This window comes from Loxodonta africana, chromosome 16 (genome assembly GCF_030014295.1).
Source record: "Loxodonta africana isolate mLoxAfr1 chromosome 16, mLoxAfr1.hap2, whole genome shotgun sequence".
Classification (NCBI taxonomy): domain Eukaryota; kingdom Metazoa; phylum Chordata; class Mammalia; order Proboscidea; family Elephantidae; genus Loxodonta; species Loxodonta africana.
The window spans coordinates 36,910,149-36,934,813 of record NC_087357.1 but is presented as its reverse complement, the minus strand read 5'-3'; the positions used below and the strand labels follow the sequence as shown (position 1 = coordinate 36,934,813).

Sequence of the window (24,665 nt, the reverse complement as noted above, 5' to 3'; positions counted from 1 at the left end):
CCTGTCTGCAGCATTGGAGGCTGAAGCTGAAGAGTGGTACAGACATGAAATGGTCAGAGAGAGTCCTGACAAGTTTGGTTTCCTGGGTTGGGTCATCCATGAGGCCACCACCTCCACCCCATCCTTCTCTGAGATTGATTTTGTGAGCCAATAACCTTTCCAATTGTGCTTAAACTAGTTCAAGCTGAGATTCTGACACTCACCACCAAAGAGCTTTGGATTGCAGGCCCTTCCGGTTCTCCTGGGAAGGAATGAGTCTTGCTGCTCTGACCTGAGGCCAGGGCCCCCTGCCCCTGACTTCCCGCTGTGACTAGGCCCCTGGGCACGCACCTGGAGCGTGATGTTGGCCCGAGGCCAATTCTGCAGATCAGTGAACTGAAGGTAAGTATCTCGGTCCACAAAGTTGACACTGAGCAACTTCTCACACTCGGGGCCACCGAAGCCGGGGAGACACTGGCACACGGGCTGGCTGCCCTGGTCCACACAGTTGGCCCCATTCTGGCACTCAGTCCCCTCACAGGGGCTCCTGGGGGCAGGTGGGCGGGGAGGTATCTCACAGAGCTGTCCGCTGAGAGACAGAAGATGCACATCAGAGAGGGCAGGGCCAAGGGACGAAGGGGCACCCCCCTTCCGCAGTCCTGGAGACGAAATCACTAAACACCTTGGGAAGATGCTCCTAATGAATACTTTCCCCAAGAGAACTAAGAGCCGGAAGGATACTGAGAAAAAGGTGAGAGGCGAGTGCTGGCCCCCATTGGCATCACCTGGGTACTTGTCAGAAGTGGAAAACCTACTGAACCTGAATCTGCATCCTAACAAGATTGAAGGTGATTCATGTTTCATTAAAGTTTGAGAAACAGTCACTGCTCATGTCAAAACCCTGCAAGGCAGGTTTTACTATGCCCATTTTACAGAAAACATTTAAGACACAAGCAGAGAGAAGACTCAAGTTACTGAAATCAGAAATAAAAGAGGGAGTATTACTACTAATCTTTCAGAAACAAAAAGAACTACAAGGATCCCTGGTGGTACAGTGGTTAAGCACTCGGCTGTGAATTGAAAAATCGGCAGTATGAACCCACTAGCCACTCCTTGGGAGAAAGATGTGGTAGCGTGCTTCCGTAAAGATTTACAGCCTTGGAAACCCTGTGGGGCAGTTCCACTCTGTCCTATAGTGTCACTGTGAGTCAGATTTGGCTCGATGAAAATGGGTTTATAAGGCAATACTATGAACAACTGTATGCTAACAAATTAGATAATGTAGATGAAATGGACAATTTCCTAGAAACACAAATTACCAAAACCAACTCAAGAAAAAATAGAAGATCTGAAGAGACTTGTAACAAGAGATTGAATTAGTAAACAAAAAAAAACTTCCCACTACAAAAATCCCAGAACCAGAAACCTTCACTGGTGAATTCGATCAAACTTTTAAAGAATAATTAGTATCAATTCTTTACAAACTCTTCCAGAAGACAAAAGAGGGAAATACTTCCTAACTCATTCTATGAGGCCAGTATTACCTTAACACCAAAACTGGGCAAAGACATCACAAGAAAACTACAGACCCATATCTCTTATGAATAGAGATGCAAAAATCCTCAACAAGATACTAGCAAATCAACCCATTCATATATAAAGAGGACTATTTTTTTTATATACTATGACCAAGTGGGATTTATCCCAGGAATTTCAAGCTTGGTCTAATAATCTGGAAATCAATCAATGTAATAAATCACATGAATAGAATAAAGGACAAAAACCACATAATCATCTCAATATGCACACAAAAAAGCATTTGACACAATTCAACACCCGTTCATGATAAAAACACTCAACAAACTAGGAATAGAAGAGAACTTCATCAACCAGATGATGAAAAACTGAATGCTTTCCCCTAAGATCTGGAACAAAACAGGATGTCTGCCGTCACCACTTCTATCCACTAGTGTACTGAAGGTACGAACGGGGCAATTAGGTAAGAAATAAAAGGCATCCAGATTGGAAAATAAAAAGTACAACTATCTCTATTTGCAGATGATATGATCTTATATATAGAAGATCCTAAGGAAGCCACTAAAAAATTATTTGAACTAACAAAAAGTTCATCAAGGTTGCAGGATACAAGTTCAGTTTGGAATCCTACCTCACACCACGTACAAAAATTAACTCCAGATGGATCAAAGACCTCAATGTAAAAGCTAAAACTATAAAACTCTTAGAAGAAAACATAGGTGTAAATTTTCATGACCTTGGATTAGGGAATGGTTTCTTAGATATGACACCAAAAGCAAAATTGACAAAAGAAAAATAAATTAGACTTCATCAAAATTTAACACTTTTGTGATACAAAAAAAAAAAAAAAAAAAGCACTTTTGTGCTTCTTATCAAAGAAGTGAGAAGACAACCCACAGAATGAGAGAAAATGTTTGCCAATCATATATCTGGTAAGGGACAGTATCTAGAACACATAAAGAACCATTATAACTCAATAATGGGCAAAGGATCTGAATAGATATTTCTCTAAAGAAGCTATATAAACGGCCAGTAAGCCCAAAAAGATGCTCCACATCATTAGCCATCAGGGAAATGCCAACCAAAATCACAATGAAATATCACTTCACACCCATTAGGATGGCTATAATAAAAAATAATACCAAGTGTTGGTCCAGATGTAGAGAAATTGGAACCTTCATACACTGCTGGTAGGAATGTAAAATGGTTCAGCTATTTTGGAAAAATGCTGGCAGTTCCTCAAATAATTAAACATAGTTACAATATGATCAGCAATTCCATACCTAGGTGTATACTTAAGTGTCCACTCAAAAAAACATGTATACAAATGTTCATAGCAGCATTATTCATGATAGCTAAAAAGTGGAAACTACCCAAATGTCCATCAGCTAATGAATGGATAATCAAAATGTGGTATATCCATATGATGGAATATTATTCAACAGTAAAAAGAAATGAAGTACTAATTCATGAGACAACATGGATGAATCATGAAAACCTTATGCTAAGTGAAGGAAGCCAGTCACAAAGGACCCCAGATTGTCTTTGTGGGGTGATGAAATGTTCTAAAATTGACTGTGGTGATGGTTTGCACAATTCTGTCAATATGCTAAAAGCTATTGAATTGCACAGTTTAAATGGATGACCTGCATGATTTGTGAATTAATCTGAAAAAAAGCTTTTTTTTTTTTTCTTTTTTTAAGGCACAAGCAGAGCATGGAGAGTGAGTGAGCCAGGAGGAGGGCAGATGTCCTCCCCAACCTCCCAGAGGAGCCGAGAGGGGAGATTTGGTAAATGACCATTGACTGGGGCTTACAGCTGCATTACACCTGCCCTTAATGGGCGTGTCTGCAGAGGTTCAGCTGACAGCTGAGTGAAGGGGCACTGCCCAGTAATCTGTAACCATCTCCCACCCCTTCACCAAACAGGGACCGTTTGTCTACACCCTGAGCTGTCAAGTAACTTTTCCAAGGCTGCACAGCGGGTGACTGGCATGTTGTTGTGTGCTGTGCAGTCAATTCTGACTCACAGAGACCTTACAGAACAGAGTAGAACTGCCCCATAGGGTTTCCTAGGCTGTAATGTTTATGAAAACAGATCTCCAGGTCTTTTCTCCCCTGGAACGGCTGGTGGGTTTGAACCACCAACCTTTTGGTCAGCAGCCAAGTGCCTAATCACTGTGCCACCAGGACTCCAGTGATTGGCATAGCCATGGTGAAAACCCCAGGATCCAACTCCCAGGCTCTGGCCCTTCCCCCCTCCCTACCCCTAGCAAAACCTGGAGGCTGCTGTCGGTCAGTGAGGAGTCACCGTGGTGCGTCCAGGTCCACTTACCTGTAGCCCTCGGCACAGAGGCAGGAGTAACTGTTGACTTCGTCCACGCACTGGGCTCCGTTCTGGCAGCGGTGGTTCCCACAGTCGTCCTGGTTCTCACTACAGTTGTGGCCTGTGTAACCTGGCATGCACTCACACCTGGGGGCAGGCAGGGGTGGGGAGTGATGGCCGCACGCTCAGCCAGAGCTTGACCAGGAGAGTGTGTCAGGACCCAGGGCCCACACAGCCTGTGGGGTGGGCCCTGTGTGTGTGACAGAGAATCCCCAAGGGGTCAAGCCAAGCCCTAGAGAGAGTGCTTGCCCAGCCCATCCGGGGCTGCTCTTTTAGTGCAAAGGAGGAGCTGTGTAGACTTGGAGTGGGGCCCTGGGCTGGAAGGGGGGTGCCCAGCAGCAGGGGATGGGACTCTTGTTGGGGAGGATCCACCCTCATCTCCAACAGCACATCCAAGGACAAGCATCATCCCTTCCCAGCCTGCCTGCTGCTCAGCTGCTTCCTCCTCTGTTCTCCCAGGACCCACTAATACAGGGCCCTGAGTCACCCAGGCTCATCAGCCCTCCCCCAGCCCCCAGTCCCCAGCAGGGCTGATATCTGCCCCTCACTGGCGCCCGGACACCAGGCCAGCCCCCAGCTTCCCAGCTCTCACTGCACCTCACTGCTTTCCCCAAAACACATATTGACCAACCATTTGCCTATCAAATAAAGGGCCCGCCCCTCCACCTTGGTTTCAGCCATGGCCTTGCAAGATCCTCCCATCCATCAGCCTCCCCCGTGGTCAGGCCTGTCTCCACTGGCAGCAGTCCCCCACCTCAAAGATTCAAGCCAGTTGCTCTGGAGTCAACTCTGACTCATGGCGACTCCATATGTGTCAGAGTAGAACTGTACTTCATGGAATTTTCAATGGCTGAATTTTTGAATGTAGATCACCAGGCCTTTCTTCTGAGGCACCTCTTGTTGGACTCAAACTGCCAACCTTTCGATTAGCAGCCGAGCCTTAGCTGTTTGCAACACCAAGGGATTTCTTGGAAAGGGAAGACAGTGCAAATAACTGTATACTATGTGGCATGCCAGTGGGGTCTGGGGCAGCCCCATAAATGTGTTCATATTTCTGCAGCCAAATCTACTGATACACTGCACGGAATAAATACAAACTATGAAAAAGCTTGGGTCAGTGTGGGTCGGCTTTTGTTACCAAATATGTTCGGGTCAGATCAGATTCTGCCATCCAGTGGCTTTTGGTTTTCAAAGCTTTATGGTTTTGGTACTTGGGGATAACAGACTGTGGATCTGCAATGATGATATCTCTACATGAAGCCCTTACCAGATGTCAGACACTGAGCACGCACTTTCATTCTTTTTTTCATCTAATCCTTACAACTGCCCTGGAGGAAGCTACCGGTGCACCCAGTTTACAGATGAGAAAACCGAGACTCAGAAAGGTCAAGTGATCCATTCAAGGTCGTGCAGGCAGTGAGCTGCATAATCCTCCCACCCCACCCACACACACTGCACTGAGTCGAAGGAACCCTGCACGGCTGAGACTACACCCCCTTGATGGGGAGGACACAAGAGGGTGCGGGGAGGTAGACTCCAGTCTGACTTGGGGGCTGTGCTCTTTCCCTGGCCCCGGAAATAGGCAACACTGACCTGGGGCCATCTGGGGTGCCTACACATTGGGCATCGTGCTGACACGGGTTCAAATCCGGGGAGCAGAAGTCCACCAGCTGCTCACAGGCCTTTCCTGGGGAGAGAACGAGCAAGAAGCAGGAGAGAAGCTGCCCTCCTGTGTGTGCTTGGCCAGGCAGCCAGCCCGGCAGAAACCTCCACAGACACAGGCAGGGCACAGCCCTCCCACTCTGACACTCAAACTCACCACGCTTACCCACATACTGCAGGGGGCACTGACAGGTGTAGTTGCCCACGCCGTCCACACAGCTGCCCCCGTTGGCACACGCGTGCTCCACACAGTCATCTGTGTTCACCCCACAGGTCGGTCCCTCAAAGCCAGTGGGACAGGAGCACCTGTGGGTGGGGGCAGAGAGAGGAGAGGCAGGTGGCCCCACAGCCCCGGTGGCAGCCTTTCCAGAGTTCTGGTGGAAGCCTGCGGCCGCCACCACCATCACCCTTCCTCAGAGTCATGGCCCTACTCCAGGCCAGGCCCTATGCTGGGTGCTGGGACTCACGATCCAGTGGGGGAGGGTGGTGAGTAGCAGGCTGGTGTAAGCACTGAAGTTGAGCAGGGACAAAGGGGCAGAGGACACCTAACTCCTTCTTGAAGGGAAGTGGCCCCAAGCAGGCTTCCTGGAGGAGGTGATGGGTTAACCAAGGTCCGTGACAAGGAGAACAGGAAGGAGAAGGAAGACAGTTCGGACAGGGGTGTGTAATAAAGCCCAACATCCAGTCTTCTGGGAGGGGACCTGCTCATCTAAGTAGTTCAGGACTTGTCGGAGTGAGGGTGAGAATGAGCCTGGAGGTGAGTGGGAACCAGGTGTGGAGGGCCCTGGAGATCAGTGATCTTTAAACCAGTGTGTGCCTGCTCTGGGTCATTCAGGAGTTTTCCAAGGGGTATGTGGGTAAGAAAGGTCTAAGAAATTAAATTCCAGATCTCCAAGTCCCACATGACCTCTTCACTAAACTGACCTGTCCCGGAACTCCTCCACCTCTCACCCAGTCCCAGTGCAAGTCCAAGTCCGAGCCCGAGCCTGAGTCCGAGTCTGAGTCCAAGTCCAAGTCCAAGTCCAAGTTCAAGGTGGGACATGCCTCAGGGCCTAAAACCCTCACCACCAAATAAGGGCGCATTCAGAAATATGGATGTTGAGGATGTGAATGAACAAATGCGTTTACAGGTCAGGAGGTTCCCAGTTCTAGCCTTAGAAATAATTGAAGGAGGACCTCATGGAGCTGTCAGCTGATAGAATATTAAAAATAATTTTGGATGACACATCACTCTGGGTTTTGGTTTTTTTTTTTTTTTTTGGCATATAAACTCAGAAGGGTTTCAAAGAATTGAGTGACACGGCTGTAATAAAACTCCTTCTAATCCCGTGGGTTTGTTTAGGTGAACAAACTTTCTCAGAATTTACGTGTCAAAAAAAAAAGAACACGCTGGATGCGGAGCCCTCTCTTGTTCTAGAACATTCACCCAGTAGCATCCGCGAACAAGCATCCATCGAAGAGCAGAAAACAAAAACAGTCCTCTAGCCTAAGAGATGCAGTTTAATAACATTTTACTTTCATGTGTAATTTGTATCAGTCAAATTTTGTAATACAATTATGTTATTTTGATCAATTATGTATTACTGATAGTTGTAATGATAACTCAGTGTGGAAGAAACTTTTAATCAGATGCTTATGGTCACAAGAAATAAGAAAAAAAACTTTATACGTAAGGTCATATCCCATGTTGGTGGCAGAGAAGTATGACGGGGTGCTGAAGAAAAGATTCTCTAGCCAAAAACATATTACATTAGAAGGAAAATGGGGGGGAGGGGGTTAATAGAATTGAAGTACCAGCTCGAGGAGAAAAAAAGACCGAGATCAAAGGTTAACTGTTAAAGAGAAGCTTGTTCACATAATTGTAAAGCGATATCAAACAGCTATGCTATTTAGATTCCATTGGAGGCATTTTAAAGAGAAGCGGTTTTTTAAATGTTAATAATATTTACAATATCCTGGAAATTACCCCCTTTGCAAAGAAAAATTGAACTTACAATGAGAAATGTAAAAATGTGTGAGAGGATATATAGTTTTAAAAATTTGTTTTGGGGGTATGTGAGCAAAAAGGTTTGAAGACTGCACAGCATGTTCCCGGGTATAGTTTTTCCCTGAAGGCTGGGAGGAACAACATAGGGGTTTTAAGCAGGGGGTGACGGGATCAGCTTTAAATTTCAGAAAGTCCCCTCTAGCCAGAGTTGGGGGCAGTGGAGGGGGCATGGGTCAGGGAAGAACAGAGGAGGCGGGGATTTCAGGGATGGAGAGTTTGTGATGCATGGTCCCACCCCGGGGCTGCTCCCACCATGCTCCTCAGAGATGCCCCTGGATCCTGGTGGCAGGTCCCCAGCACAGCAGCCCCAAGGACCACCAACTCCTCTCTGTTCCTCCCTTTCTGCAGTAATGGTCAGCCTTAGTGCAGGACACTGGCACACACAGGTGGCAGCTAAGAAGCTACTGCAGGCCTCCCATCTACTGAGGCCCACCCCTGCTCTGCCCCTGGGGACAATCTGCCTGCCTGGCTCTGACCCTGTTCTGCTGCCTTCTCTACCTCCACACCCACTAGCCTGCAGAACACCCTGTGACTGGCTGCAGGGGAGACCCTGCTCCCTGCATCAGAGCTGGTGTGCAGGAGCCCTGGGCTCTCATCCAGGCTCTGGTACTCATCCACAGGGGACCTCAGCCAAGTCAGAGCCTCAGCTTGCTTCTCTACAAGGTAGAAAGGGATGGTGTGGGTGGACTCTGGAAGGTCCCTTCCAGTGCGCAATTCTTATTGTCCTCTGATAGTGACAACCCTATCTTTAAGTCACCTTTGTGTGGTAAGACTGTCTCCTCTATCAGATAGTCTGCTTCTTGGGCACGCGGAGAGAAGACACCTGCCTTGCCCTCAAGGAGCTCAGCATGCCCCTGAGGCTTGTTCCGGTGCCCACCTACTGCCATGCTCTGCAATGGGTGTGGCAGAAGTCTGCTAGGTTTATCAGCTTCCACAGCCATCTACGCTCCAGCCACCTCCCCTGGTCTACTCCTGAGGCCCTTATAAGCCTCAGGGTTGAGGAGTGATTCAGGGATGCACCCCTCGGCCCCCACGACCCCTCAGTCAAGGCTGCCAGGTGTGAGGGGCTACTCCACCTCACCTGAGCTGTACCCCTCTCTGCCTGGCAGGGGAAATTTCTGGGGATTGTCCTTTCAGCTCCCTACTCTCCATAGGCCTCTGAGGAGTCTGAGGAATGGGGAGAGGCTGCTTTGAAAAGCCCAGAGGAGGACGTGAGTCTATTGTAAGGACGCCGTTTCCAAGGCAACGACGGGGAAGAGAGGCCATTTAGTGGTTTATTTTTTACATCAGGTAATTTGGGTTTGCAGAGATAGGTTTGGCCATTTCTGCCAGTAGATTCAACATTATTTTCTGAAGGGCCAATTTGCTCTCTCCCCGCTGGTAATTTATTTTCAGCAACTAAATACTCTCTATTCCTCAGAAAAGCTCTGAGTCGGGAGAGCAACGTGGTGGTGGGCTCCCTGGGGTGCTCTGAGGGAAGCAGTGGGGTAGGGGGGACTTGAATGGCAAGGTGAGCACAGGAAGGACTTAAAGAGATGAGATCATTAGGCTGGCCCCTTCATGCTGGGGCCTCCAGGGCTATCCCCTTCTGACCAGTGACCAGTGTGACTGATAAGCTGAGTGGCCAGGACTTGTTTCCACCTCTGAGCACCTCATCCCACAGTAGCAGTAAGACAGGGAGCAAAGACCCTGAGATCAGAGGGTGCCTGTTTGAGAAATAGCAAAGAGACTGGTGTGGTTTGAGGAGAAGCAAGTAAAAGAGAAATAGGCTTTACTAAAAAAAAAAAAATACTATTATTATTTATTTATTTTTATCAGGGAGGTAATAGGGGGTTGAGTGTGGAACCTAGAGACTTAGTAAGAAAGAGAACAGAGGGGTCCCCAAATCTGCAAACAAAGTAACAAGAAATGGGCCAGGGCACAGAAACAAACCCATTCCCCAGGACAATGGGGCAGGGTATCTAAAAATACCCCGCAAACTTCTTTCAAGTTGCCTTTCTGAAGCAGTTAGAGAAGATCAGGCCGAGGGGCATGCGCAGAACATCCACCTGTGACTGCTGTGTGACCTTCCACCAGGGGCAGTGAGGGGCTACAGCCCCAGCCAGGGAATCCAGCCCGGGAAGCAAGAAACTGCGCAGGTGGGACAACCCATAATAAGTCCTGCTACGAATCCCAGAGGCCTCTGGGACAGGAGCCATCTTGGAAAGCTGCTGTGCACGCACCTTAGTTAACATATCCCTGCCTGTGTCTATGATAAACATGAATCTTTTCCCCACCCAAGAACTTTTAAAAACTCCCAGGCCTGTCTTTTGTTCTGTGAGACAAGGGTAAGAGTTGCTCTAGGCCTTCCTCACCTCTGCTTGCAAGCCTCTTCAATAAAGCTTTGCTGGTGTGGAAAACTAGGTGCCTTACCTGCTCATTTTTGACCAGTGAGAGGCAAGAACCTTATTCCGGTAACAGCAGTATCGGGCTCTGTCTCAGGGGCTGGCTGGGGGCCCTGCCCTGAGCAGCACTGACATCACAAGTAGGGCGTTTTGACTTAGATTGGAGGCTTTGACAGGGTTCGTAGAGATTATGGGGGTTAAAAATGCCCACAGACTGCCCTTTGCTACTGCCACAGCGTTTGCCCATGGCCATGGATTCCCAGTGCCATGAGAAGGAGCCCCTGGCGCCTAGCAAGAGCAGGGAAAAGGGCGGGACCAGGAGTCAGCAGAGCAGGCCCCAAGCCCAACCCAACTACAGCCTGCTCTGCCTTCACTTCTTCTGAAAAATGAGGGGCGTGGCCTGGTGGGCTTGGAGAACCCTGCAGGCTGTGATTTGGAGTCAACCCCCCTCCCCCGGAACGCACCCCTCATCTCCTCCCAGAGTAGAAGGAAGGCCGGGGCAACCCCAGCGGTGGGAGGAGGGCACTGAGGTTCGGGTACAGGGTCCCACCAGCACCCTTGCCCACCAGGTTCCTGCCCTTCCAGGCAACTCACGTGAAGCTAGCATCGTCACCCTCCTGTGCAAGGCAGGTCCCACCATTTTCACAGGGGCCGCTTATACAGCCATCCAGGGATACCTCACAGTTGCGGCCCTGGGGAAAAAAATCAGCAGTGGGGACCCCAAGAAGTCCTGGGGCTAGGGTGAGCCAACAGAGGCCAGTCCCTCCTTCCCAGGAGTTAGTCATTCATTCATTCACTCATTTATTTATACGTAAGGCCACTGATTAAACATCCACTGCTCTGGGCACTGGGGACAAAGTGACAGGCAAGAGAGACCCACCCCTGCTCTGGCTCTGCCCAACAGCACACACAAGGAGCCCTTCCCCTGCCCAGCCCTCAGCTCCACTCACCTTGTAGCCGCTGGGGCAGGCACACCTGTACACCTCAAGGGGATCATTATGGCAGGTGCCCTGGTTCTGGCATGGGCTGGACAAGCAGGGATCACACTTGGCCTGGACAGCCAGAGTGGGGGGACCTGTGGCAGGGGGAGGGCATCAATGCAGGAGGAAGGGGGGGACAGGGCAGGGCAGCGCTGGGCACAGAGCGCCTGCCTCAGGATTCCCAGCCTTGCAGGGAGGTGGGGAGTCCTTTTGCCAAGATTTTCACCTCTCCCTGTAGTTCCTCTGGATCCTGCTCACGTGCTCCCTCCTTAGTCCCCCGCCCTGCACCCCCCCCCCCCCAGTCTCTGGACCCTCCTCTGTAAAATGGGACTAATAACAGTCCCTATCTTAGAGGGCTGTACAGACCATGTGAGCTAATCCACATGAAGTGCTTAACCTACACTTGACCCTAAGAAGTGCTGCACACTTGGTGGTTAGGGCAGCCGTCAGGATGAGAGCATTCTGCCCACACCTTCGCAGCGATCACCCCCAGCCCTGACACCTGCAGAGCCAGGATAACAGAAGGTGGCCACCTCAGCTGGTGGGAGTCCTGCGCAGCCGAACTCAGCGCTGTGAGGGGGCCGCACTGAGGCGGAAGGGCCATTTGCCTTGAAGCTGTTTCTCTTCAAGACTGAGGCAGGGAGAACCTTTTCTGTCACCTGCCAGCTGCAGGTAAGATCTCCTCCAGTCTTCTAGGCCACACGGATGCTCTTCTCTGGACTTAGAGCTGGAACCAAGGAGCAGGCAGCCAGGCCCTATAGGGTTTTCTCGGCTGTAATCTTTATAGAAGCAGCTTGCAGACCTTTTCTTCCACAGCGCTGGGTGGGTTTGAGCCACCAACATTTTGGTTACCACCGGACCGTAAACAATTTGTACCACGCAGGGCCCTACGTGGTGAAATATCAGTTCAGCTGAGGGGCATGAGCGTGACTAGAAATAAACACATCTCCTACTCCTGCTGGAAAGGAGCACAGCAGGGTCTCTAGGTGCAGCTGGGGCTCTGCTTCTTGATCTCGGTGCTGGTGACATGAGTGGGTTCAGTTTGTAAAAATTCAGGGAGCACTTTTCTGGATGTGTGTTACGTTTCAATAAAAAGTTCAAAAACAAACAACTCTCCTCACCAACACCAACCCCATCCCCATTTAATAAGCACTGAGCAAATGTTTAAACATAAAGTGGCCTGCTCTGGACATCCGAGCCGCAGATGGGGCCCACCTGAGCCATTCCCGCTGTGACTGCGTCCTGCACACGGGGTGGCGAGGGCCTCCTCGTTAACCTGTGGCTGTCAGTTTCGTTCCTGACAGCAGTCTAGAAGCTTGGAGAGGGCAGGGGCCGTGGCCCATGGTTTCCCGGCTGTTCCCCAGCTGCCCCCCTGCACACAGGACAGGGCCTGGGGCTGCTGCTCTCTGCTCAGGAGAGCCTCCAGGGTGGGGCCGTCAGTCAGTCAGTCAGTCAATCCCTGAGCAAGCGTTTATAGATGCTCAAGGTGAGGAGCCTTCAGAGAAGAGCAGAACGAGCCTCCAATCCCACACAGGCCTGTATTTCTGCGAATGGCAGGAGACCGACAGCTGAGCACAGCGGCTCCACCAGGGACGGTGGCGAGGGATGGGTTTTATGCTAATTGCTGAGCGCAATTCCTACCACAGGGAGGGCAGAGCACTTGCTTGCTGCTGCGAGGCTTGGAGCTTCCAGAAACATTGCTGCTATTTTTATTTTCCTTGCATAACCACAGGGAGGGACTAAAGCCTTCGAGGCCTGAGGTTTTCTGGTTGGCTTTTTCTGTTCTTTCTATGTCAGGGCCAGAAGGCAGCCCTCCTAACAAGCAGCAGGTGCTTCGTTCCTGCCATGTGACCCCCGCCCAGCCAGTCAACTCGGAGACAGGAGGGCCTGGAAGGTCACCAGGGCAGCAGGAAGTGGGATGCAACCCAGTACTCCCCCTCCCCCGCCCCATGCTCCTAGGCTCACCTTGGCATTCAAACTTCTTGGCCGGTGTGGTGAGGAGCAGCTTGCCCTCCATGTCTGGGGGCCCAGCACAGCGGGCAATGCCCGGCTCCTTATAGCCCGTCTTCACCCAGCCAGACAGCCAGCGGAGGTGGCAGTCACAGTACAGGGGGTTGGCACCAATGGCCCTGGGACAGAGATCAGAGAGAAGTAGGCACTACAGCTTCATCAGGTCCTTCACCCGCTGGGCACCTAGGGTGCCAGGCACTGGGCCAGGGGCTGGCAAAAATCCTGATAGCCCCCGTTTTGTGAGCATTTACCATGTAGCCAGCACTATTGTGAGTAGCCAGGAGCAGGCAGCCAGGCTACCTGGGAGCTACCTGTCCGCCCCAAATAAATAGTAAGACCAGGCCAGTTTACCCAGGTTTCCACATCAGACTCCTAGAAGTGGTAAAATACTTACTGGCTCTGCTTAAGGAGGCATGAGTGTGAATAGAAATAAAAACACTTCCTAGTGAGAGGGTGCACAAGGGCGTGCCTGCGGGTGTGGGTGGGGTTCTGCTTCTTGATCTGGGTGGCTGGTGATATGGGTGCATTATCTAATTTATATGCATTGTCTTATTAAATCCTTGTTGTTATTTACTGTTGAGTCAATTCCAACTCATAGCAACCCCATCAGACCGAGTAGAACTGCTCCACAGGGTTTCCTAGGCTGTAATCTTTATGGGGAACCCTGATGGTGCAATGATTAGGTGCTCGGCTGCTAACTGAAAGGTTAGTGGTTCGAACCCACCAGCTGCTACATGGGAAAAGGATGTGGCAGTCTGTGGTGCAGTTCTATTCTGTCTTACAAGGTTGCTAAGAGTCGGAACTGACTCAACAGCAGCGGGTTTGTTTTTTTTTTTAATCTATAGGAGCAAATCACCAGGTCTTTCCTCTCGTGGGGTTGCTGGTGAGTCCAAACCACCAACCTTTCAGTTAGCAGCTGAGCACTTAACCATTGTGCCACCAGGGCTCTCTATTGAGTCCTTACCACTTCCTATTATCCCCATTTTCGCGTGAGGAAACCAAGGCTCAAAAAGGTTAAGGAACTTGCCATCACACAGAGGAAAGGGGGGATCTGGGATTTGAACCTGTGCTGCTGAGGCCAAAGCCCACGAGTCCAATGTCTCCAGAGTACCTGGGGGAGAAGGGAACTAACATTTACTGCTGCGATGAGCCAGTTGCTCTCATCCCTTAGCACATCTAATCTTCTTATTCATTACCTCTGCAATTTAAGTTTGCTTTGCTCCATCTCCAAGATGTGGAAACTGAGCCCTACAAGGAGTAAGTCATTGGCTTGGGGTCATGCAATGACTGAAGGGCAGCCCCTGGGCAGACCCAGAGCTGTCTGATTCTGAAGCCCATACGCTCTTATTTTGCTTTTCATTTTTAATTAAACAAGGAATACATGAATGCATTCTTATTGTAAACCACCTCAGACATTGCAGACAGAGCCAAAGTCTCCACCCTGCACAACATTCTGAATGCACTGAATACCACTGAATTGCACACTTTAAACTGGTTAATTTTATATTAGGTAAATTTTACATCAATAATAATAATAAGCAGGTACACTCACATTACTGACGTGAGTGCAAATGGCGTCCAAATGAACAATGCAGCTGCCTTTAGATGCAGTATTTCTATTTCTGGGAGTTTATCTCACAGATAATACCTAGACAAGCACATAACAACATCTGTGCAATGGTGCTGATCACAGCATTGTTGGTGATAGCAAGACTGGAAACCCCAGTGTTCATCAGTCGGGGGAGTGGTTAAGTAAACTATGGTGTATCCACATGAGAAAAAAAACAGTCTCCCTCCCATTCTCACTGCCCTCCACAAAGGCGTCCACTGTCCTTTGCCATATTTACACAAACGGTTCTTCCTCAGAATGACACCCAGTATACGTCATTATTGAGCAGCTTCCTTCTTGTCACTAACCAGAATGCCCTAGAGCTCCTTCCAGGTCAGCATATCTGGGTCCACCTCATTTTGTCAAACTGCTCCCAATAGCATCCCAAAGAATGGATGCTCCACAGTTCATTGCACAATTTCCCTATTGCTGGACATTCTGGTTGTTCCCAACTGCAGTGAACACTCCAGTGCACGCCTCTTTGTGAAGTGTGAGCATTTCCCTCCAACAGCCTAGAAGTAGGACTCAGGTCACAGAGGAAGTGCATGTAAAATATTAGTAGCTGCCCTCCAATAAGCCTGGCCCCTCACATCTGTACCAACACTGTATGTTACCAATCTCTTAATTTTTTTACTAATCTGGTGGGCAAGCTCATAATCTTTTCGCTAAATCACAGTGGGAGACGTAGAGATGAACAAGACCTGGGTATAAGGGAAAGATGGGCCAGAGTTCTTTGATTCAGCAAATGTAAAGATTAGTGCCTCATGCCTGAAGGTCAATATCAACGTTATTTTGAAAATGTAAGGATAGATGATAGCTAGGTAGACAGACAGATGGATAGATCAAACCGAAAACCAAATCCACTGCCATCAAGTCGATTCTGACTCATAGTGACCCTATAGGACAGTGTAGAACAACCCCATAGAGTTTCCAAGAAGCACCTAGTGGATTCGAACTGCTGACCTTCTGGTTAGCAGCCATAGCTCTTAACCACTCTGCCACCAGGGTTTCCATATATATAGGTATGTGTGTATATAAGTATATATACACACACATATCTATATTTGTACATATGTATCTGTACATAATGTATATAAACTTATACATAATGTTAATGAGAATGGTCGTATTTATTAAGCAACTAATGAGTCCCATTTTCCACCTGTTTCAGGGTGCTACAGAGGACACGGCTCCCCCCTGAGATGCACACAGTCTAATAAAAGTGGCAACGACTCTAAACAAGAATTCCCCAAAATAGCACAGCTGACCACTGTGTGATTTTTATAAAGAGGCTGAACCAGACTTGGGCTCTGGCCCTGACACAGCTGCTGACTGCCCGGGTGACCTTGAGCCACTCACTTAACACCTCTGGGACTCACTTTATGATTCAATAAAGAGCCTGCAATCTAGAGGGGAAGAAAGACAAGCACATCTAACCTGAAATGGGCACCAAGGGAATAATGCAGCTTGGAAAGAAAAGCAGGTTCAACCTCGACATGTATTTAATTTTTTCTATCCTTATTTGCTGACAGCATCCATCCTGGCTAAAAGCACAGAGAAGACACCTTCCTGTTTCTACAGAATAGTCCCAGGGCCTCTCGGAGGTAGAGGAAGGTCAGGTGCTTTGATCTTTTGAAGCTCCATTGTGTTTAAAAAAAAAAAAAAAAAGACTTTTTAAATAACAGGAGTAAAAAAATTGTGATATGGTATATTTAAAAAGTTTTACATTCACTAGGTTAATATTTTAACATAAAAGTGCAATGTAGTGTAATTCTGTTATTCAAAAGATAAATACAAAATCAAAAAAATTTTTTTATAGTACACTGCAGGAGCATGGGTCAGCAATGATTCACGCGTTTAAAGTTTACTGTGACCAGCCTCTTTCAGTCTTATAGCTCATTTACAGGAAATGCCAAAAGCACAAAATCTGAGTTCATTATAAATGTGGGGCCCTTGAAATGTCTTGGGATCTTCACAGATTCCCTAAATTTGTGCATGTACTCCCCCTATAAACCCCAGCGAAGTCCTACCTCAAATGTAAATGTCCCTTTCTGACACTTAACAATAAATACTGCAGGACCAAAGACACATATGAAGCTGTTTAAAAATTCTGGCTTGGCCAACACTTGCTTTTTCTTGTTTCTGTATAGTGCAAGGAGCCCTGGTGGTACAGTTGTTAAGAGCTACGGCTGTTAACCAAAAGGCCAGCAGTTCGAATCCACCAACCACTCTTTGAAAACCCTATGGGGCAGTTCTACTCTGTCCTATTGGGTTGCTAAGAGTCAGTATTGACTTGAAGGCAATGGGTTTGGTTAGTGTAGAGCATACTCCATGCCACATCTGAATTCAAAATTTCAAGCTTTAACATTTTTTTTCTTTTTTTGCCTAAGCACTATCTTACCCTCTCTTCACTAGTACTAGTAGTTCACTTTCATCTGGGGGCATTTGTCCCCTAAAGAAATTATTGTGGATTCGGTGGGGAGCGGAGAGCTTCAGTCCACTAAAAGGAGAGAGCAATGCCTCGGCGTCAGATGGACAGAGGAGGTATTGCTCAGGTGAAGGAGACGTTAAAGCTTTAGTGGATGTTCGGCTCTAGAGGTGACTCTGTGAGGCAGCCACAGGAAAGCTGTTTCTGTTCTCAATTGAGACGTAGTGGCGGGACGACAGCCAGGCGTCTCATTGATTCAAAAGGACTGTGGATCCAGACCCACACCCAGCCTAAGTAAAAACAACCATGTGTTGTTAATATTTGGTATCACTTGAAAATAGTTGAAACAGTAGATATTCAATCTGTTTATGCCAAGGTCCTGCCAGGCTTCCATTAAGGTAACTGGAACAGAAACAGCTTTCTAGTGGACTGGAGCTCCTCGGGGGCAGGAACCAGTAAAGCCAGAGCTGTGCCTGACACGAGCCGTCATCCAATAAATGGTTGCTGAGTGACTGCCTGCCTAAAAGCATGGCAAATGCACAAAGCTCATATAAAAGCAAAGGAAAGTGAAGAAGAAAAGAACCATTCATCATCCTATAAGTGTAACTGTGTAACTAATTTAATTCTAGTCTGTTCTCTTCAGCTCTTGTGTACATATCTGCATGTCATTGAACTCAGAGTGTACAGTCTTCATTCTGCTTTTTCACCAAATAATAAATTACACTGTCATAATTACCAACGACTTGCTATTCCATCCTATGAGCATATCATAATTTGATCATTCCATATTTACTTTCTACACCTAAATCTCGATGAACCTGGAAATCTAGATTTCCAGTCGGCAACAGATTAGAGGCAACAAAACCAGATCATCGCAATGAAGAACTGCATTGAAGAACATTAGCACCGTGTCTGGCACATAGTAGACACCCAGTAAATATCTGTGGATGGATGAATGGCTGGATGGACAGACACTCAGACAGATGGATGAAAAATGAACTAAAGGCAAAATAAACTGCAGCAGAGAAATGCCCAGCATATTGAAGCCGTGCGCAGTGATAAGCGCTCACAATCATCATAGAGTGTTAGACCCATTAGAGACCTTAGAAAAAGCCTCTGTATGGGTGAGGAAAGTGGCCTAAGGAGATGAATGAATTGTCTGAGATACCACTGTAGACCTAAAGCTATAATTCCTGATTCCTAGTCTAGAGTTCGGAAACCCTGGTGGCGTAGTGGTTAAGTGCTACAGCTACTAACCAACAGGTCGGCAGCTCATGGGTTTCAATGTAGTGGGCCTCTCACTATGCCAGGCCCTCACCCACGCACCCATCTACCATGCTGCCAGTGAACAGGAGAGGCCCAGGCCAGAGTCACATTAGGAACAGATGGCTTCCTAGAAGCTCCAGGACCTTCAGGAACCAAGAATACCAGACACTGCTCTTGGCCCATCCGTGATTCGTTACAGAGCCACGGGCATGTCCTTCATTCAGATTGCATTTAGCCAAAGTGAAGAGCCAATGTAGTGAGTCTATGTTATCTTTTACTATTCCTTGAGTCTTTGTAAGTGCTCAAGAAATCCTATGGAATAGCTGCAGCTGTTCGGTGCAGAGGAGACACTGGATAGATGTGTGCAAGCACATGCATTCATTCAATATTGCATGTGCGTATGTGCAGACACTTGAATACAAACACACACACGTATTCCATTTTAAACCCTGGGTATAAAGGGCAGAGTTTATTCGCAAGATTGCTCCATAACAGTGGAAGATTCCTTTCACACAGATGCTGTCTTGTAGAGAAATCAGGCTTAGATGCAATTAACGAAATACATCTAATCGGTAATGCTGGTGCCCTGTTCTGAAATTACTGCTAAACTGATCTTTACTTACTGGTTTATTTCTTACAGTTTGGATCTGGCTTCTGGCCTGATGCAACTATTCTCCTTAAGAAAGTCTGAATTTATAGACAGGCATAGGCTCAAAATTTTTTTTGCAGCTTTGGTTTTTTGTTTGTACAATATATATGTTATTTGTTCACTTCCTATTTAGGGGGAAAAGCCTTTATATTTTGAGCTAGAGAATAGATTAGTATCTACCTGGGTATTATTATGTTCTTGTGGGGATGGAGGAAAAGTAGCCAACTGCATGTTTAAACCCCAAGCATAAGAGATACGCTGAGGTGAGAAAGATGGACTCAATACCTGCAACAGTCAGGCATGGCAGAGTGGGAAGCTGAAGCAGACACTTGGCTACAGCCCAGGAGTATGCAAAGGAGGCTAATTGGTCCCAGAGCAGCAGCAACCCCTGTACTTAGCAGAGGCAAGTGCAAATGCTTTCTGGAGAAAAGCATCTCCAATTTAGGTCCTCAGAATTCCTGAAGATTATTGTCAACGAAATTTGAGCTCACAGCCAAAAATCACCAAACACCAACAGAAACATGTCCCTGCGAATGGGAGAGAGCCAAACAATAAACAACACTGTCTCTGCCTGGCCTTTGTCCAGAGTCCCCATCTCCAGCCAGGCTTATTTTCAACTCCTCCCTCCCATGAAGCCTCCATATGTCATCACTGGCTTTCTAGAAATTTTCTAAAATTTAATTATATCATGATTCCCTTCTATCTATAGAATAAAGTCCAAACTCTCTTCACCTGACACAAAATGCCTTTCACAACCAGAGTCCAATATTCCTTTCCAGGCTTATTTCTTCCTAGTCCAAACTCCCCACCCAACCAAACACCCTATATCCTATGGCAGACAACAGACCATCCCTGAATATGCCATTTACTTTCCTGTCTCTGTGCCTTTGCACGTGCTGTTCCCTCTACCTGGAATAATTTTCTCCACCTTCTTCAAATGGCAAACTCCTAATACTTCGATGGTGGCATAATGGCACCTCTTCTGTGAAGCTCCTTCTTTTGAATTTTCTTTATAATATCCCAGATGGCCACAAAGGGCAGTAACCTTGTGTTAGTAAATTCTCCAGCACTTGACTCCTTGTAGTCACTCAGAAGATATTGGTTGAGGTGATAGATTAAAGAATAAATAAAGAGCTTCAGAATCAGACACATTTAAGTTCAACCCTGTCTCTGTTATTTTCTAGCTTTATGATGTAGGGAAGCTGCTTAATTTTTCAAAACCTCAGACTGTAAAATGGAAGTTATGAATCCTACCACTTATACCAGAACCTCTTACGCCTCCTAGTCCCATGGCAGACATCGCTAATCAACCACTGCACTCTTCCCACTGGGTCCAGACCAGCCCTGATATGGTGCTCAGTGTAGTGCTCAAGGCAACCCCTGTCAAGTGTGGAGCTGGTGCATAACACAAAACCTACTTCCCATCTCAATTGGAGTAAATGAGGCACTACAGATAAAGTACATAGTATAGTATTTGACCCAAGCAGAACTTCAATGAGTGGCACCTATTAATATTTTATTTCCTCAGGTATAAGACTGTTAGATGCACCATTGATTTAATATATTTTGATGGGGAGTGGAAGTGGAGAAATATTACCACATTGAATATACTCATCATTTGTAAAATGCATTCTGATTTCAAATAGATTAAAATGTGGAAAAGGCAAGTCTTAGAACTGAGAAAATACAGTGAGATAGTTGAGTAAATGAACTTCCCGAAGAGATGCTGGGGGCTTCTGAAAGGCTCTCTGACCTGGGTGTGTCTGCCAACTCAGGCCCCTGGCCACTGGGGTGTGGGGTGGAGGGCAAGAGGAGGGAGTTACACTTAGAATCCAAGTCACAGTCCATCTGGCTGAATGCTCCCTCTGCCAGTAGCACCAAGAGACCTCAGAAGAGAAGTGCTCCCAGCCTAACTTCCAAAATTAGGATGGTCCTGCCACCGCCTACTGCTTTTTAAGAACCTTCTTGACTCTGCCAACTGAATGGTTTAGAAAGCAATTCTAAGTTCAATTATAACACTTCTTGGGGTAGTAAATTTCCAGAGCTCTTGCCCCATTGTGTGAAGTCAGAGGCATGATGCTGATGTGCTTAAGAACCTGGGCTTTGGAGTCAGAAGACTCCATCACCTACCAGCTACACAACTTTGGGCGAGCTTCTCAAACTTCAGGGCCTGTTTCCTCACGTGTAGAATGGGAATAACAGTGCCCATGTTGTAGGATTGCTGTGAGGATTAAATTAGTTAATGCAGGGGAAGTGCTTAGCAATCAATTAATAGTCATTATCACTTTTATTATTGCTTGTGAAAAAATGTTCTCACATTCCATTGTTGGAACTGATGAACCACTACTGAATGTGGAAGACTCTAAGAGGGAGCACATTGGAATCTCACAGGTTTAATGAGTTGCTGGCTGAAAGCAACAAGCTCTGATGATCTCAGGAGGTGGGGTCTTTCTCAGAATCCAAGTTCTGTTTATATACAAAGATGCCTAGAGAATTGGGCCGGAGTTACTTACAGGTGAGACAGGGAGGTCACGTCTGCGAAGATCCCCTCACGGAGGGTGGAGATATCGTTGCCATGGAGGGACCTGAGGAGAGAAGAGGCTTTGGGGCCTCATCCAAGAGACAGAGATGCAAGAACTGATGGAGGGACAGCCCAGCCTTCTGCTGAGAGGGGACTTGTTTGGCTTATCTTTCAGATCTTTCAGTTGGTGCTATTAGGGAGATGGCCTTATTTCAGAGCCCCTACCCTACTGGCCACAGGGGAGGAAAGAAGGAGTCCTCAATAACCCAGACAGACCACTCTGTCCCCCAGACCTTTGGGAGTACTCTGTTTTTGCTATTGTAAATAACTCCAGCACCGTCTTTATATCACAAATGGAGTGTGTGTGCCTGTGCTCCTCCCTCAGCTCTGAGGGTGAGGAGGTTTCTTCTTGGTGAGGCATTTAGTACAGCGAGCCATAGGCTGAGGCTGGAAGAATGTCACCATGTCATGATTGGAGCTGACAAAGAATTCGTGCGTGAATCCAGGAGAGGCATCACAACAGACATAACAGAGGGCTTTGATCACAAGGCAAAAACCTCACAGTGGGAATTCTTAGAAAAACCTCACAAATCTTTTGGAAACAAACATTCTCAATCTGAACAGGCGCCTCATATACAAATGAGGATATATCTCGTCCACATACATACACACACGCACACTGCAAATACAACTTGGAAGAGACAGGAACCCCCATTTCTTAAATGTTTTTCCATTCATTACTCAGTTTCTGAAGGGGCTTTAATGAGAGTGTTCTGGTCTCCCACCTTTGGGTACAGTGTTGCCCTATTTGACCCCAGGAATGGGGACATTTCTGCCCTCCAGACAGGAGGCAGTGCCCTGTGTGGGGCAGATTTCCCTGAGAAACAATGCTTGAGGAGACTTACAGCAGGCGCAGGGAGCGGAGCCCCTGGAAGGCCAGGGGAGGGATGCACCGGAGGGCGTTATAGCTGAGGATCCTGTAGGAGGGAAGAAAGGCCCCAGTGTCACTGCCCCAAGGCCCCTTGAGGCAGGCAATGCAGCACATCTAACCTCTCAGATGCAGATGTTTTCAGACATTGATAATGTCCCCTCCTTCCATTGAGAACCACTGTCTTAGACCGTGGAGGCTTCACCCCCAGGCTCACTGGGACCCTGAGAGTACCTCCAAAGCCAAATCTCACCAGGTATGAGCAATCAAGTTGCCAGGTTGTAATAGAAACTTTGAAAAAGGAACCAGTTGACTAGTAGATCCCTGGGGCAGATAAGTACAGGTAGGTAAGCCAGTAGGGGTACTTCATGGCCTCAGACCCACATTCTGCACCTGGGGGCCTGACTGGGACAGGAATCTTTCCTTTCTGGGGTACTGACTCCACTGCTTGGCTGCATTGGAACCTTGGGAAAGTCCCTTAACTTCTTGGCACGTGATCTTTAAATGGAGTGCTGGGAAGGCAAATGAGATACACTCTTAAATATCAAGGAAATATAAAAGATGTGGATAACACTTTCTGATCACTTGCTTAGAAAGTAATTAAAGGAAGCATTAAAATATCTTAGAATATGGGCATAAAAATGTTTAGAGAGTCACTGTTCACAAAAGTCCAAACTGGAGGCAACTCAAACATCCATCAATAGGAGAATGGGTGAGAAAATTACGGCCTATTCCTACAAAGGAATTCTATGTAGTAATGAAAACGAACAGGCCGCAGCTTCACACAACAACATGACGGGTCTCAAAAACATAATGTCAATAGAAAGAAGATAGATATAAAAGAATATATCGTATGATTCAATTTATATGAGGTTCAGGAGGCAAAATTAAACTATATTGTTTAAAAATGCATGTGTTGATGGCAACACTAATGAAAATTACAGAAACGATCATCATAAAAGTCAGAATAGGGGCTGCCTGCAGGCAGGGGAGACAATCAGAAAGGGACATAGGGAGACATTTGTGGCACTAGCACTGTTCTTTTTTTTTTTTTTTTACCTAGATGCCTACACATATGTTAGCTTTATGATTATTTGTTAGACTGTGCATTTATATTTTTTGCAACTTTCCGAATATGTGTTGCATCTCACAATTAAAAAATGCTTTAAAAATTCTCTGAGACTTACAGGCCCTGGCACACCCTCTGCCAGTGACCAACGGAGCAGCGATGCACAGAGAGGCTGAGGCTTGGGGAAAGTACTAGCCACCACCCATCTGCAGTGGCTGAGGCCAACCCTCCCCCCGCCCCCTTCCCTCTGCTAGGACTCACAGAGTGGTCAGCTGGCTCATGTTGGTGAAGGAGGAATTGCTTAAGGAGCTGATCTTGTTGTTACTGAGATCCCTAGAAAAGACAAAGGCATCATCCTTTTAAAAGAAAGAGCTCAACCCTGGCTCATTTTCATGGGCTGCTTCTTCCCCTCCACCACTCTGCCATCCCCCACCCAAGGGGGTCAGAAGCTCCAAGTGGTACCCTAGGGGAAGGGGCGATGGAGAGGAACTTGGTCCATAGTCAGCTACAGCCCCTTACTCTGCTCCTGACCTCCCTTTACGCCTCTAGGGCTTCTTATCTCCATTTCTGCATCAACTATTCATCTCAGCCCTCTGAGACTGTAGCCTGGCTCCCGGCCCCTTCACACCACGGAAATGTTCCCACAGAGGGCACTGGCTACCTCCCAACTGCCAGATCTAGTAGGCTTTTCTCTGTTCTCTCTGGCTAGCCCTTTACAGAGGCTAGTTCATTAGTCGTCCAAATAATCCTATGAGGGAGATAGTAACACCATTTTGCAAATGAAGACACGGAGTTTCAGAGTGATTAAATAACTCAGGCAGGTCCACACAGCTGGTTGGGGGCAGAGCTGGAATCAAACCCCAGTCCATCTTCCCCAGACCCCAGATCACCGTGACGCGCTGTCAGCAATACCATGCAGCATTTCTCACGACTGACTACCCTTCTGCCTCTTATCAAAACTCTCTCCTTCCTGATCTTTCCTTGAACCCCTTATGTCTGCCTACTTGCCTCCCACCTCTTTGGCTGTGCCTCCTCAGTCTCTGGGTGAACAATTCTTTCTCACTCAGCCCTTAGGCATGGGTTCACTAAGGTCCTTTCCTTGCTCTTCACCTTCTTTAATCCACTCTGAGTGCCCTTGGGGATGCTCGCAGTGTTCCTCACCATCATGGGCTAGGGCATCCCTCTTCTGCCCTCCTCTCTTGTGAATGCCTC

At 47.5% G+C, this 24,665-nt stretch overlaps 1 protein-coding gene across 1 annotated transcript in view; it reads right to left on the bottom strand.

Moving 5' to 3' along the window:
• Nucleotides 1–24,665, bottom strand: part of SLIT1 (slit guidance ligand 1) — a 207,611-nt gene that overhangs the window by 3,995 nt on the left and 178,951 nt on the right. The window contains 10 exon segments of the mRNA XM_064269086.1: nt 331–568; nt 3,850–3,987; nt 5,494–5,587; nt 5,729–5,868; nt 10,588–10,685; nt 10,944–11,068; nt 12,939–13,102; nt 21,449–21,520; nt 22,362–22,433; nt 23,715–23,786. Coding sequence (XP_064125156.1) covers nt 331–568; nt 3,850–3,987; nt 5,494–5,587; nt 5,729–5,868; nt 10,588–10,685; nt 10,944–11,068; nt 12,939–13,102; nt 21,449–21,520; nt 22,362–22,433; nt 23,715–23,786 — 1,213 coding nt within the window.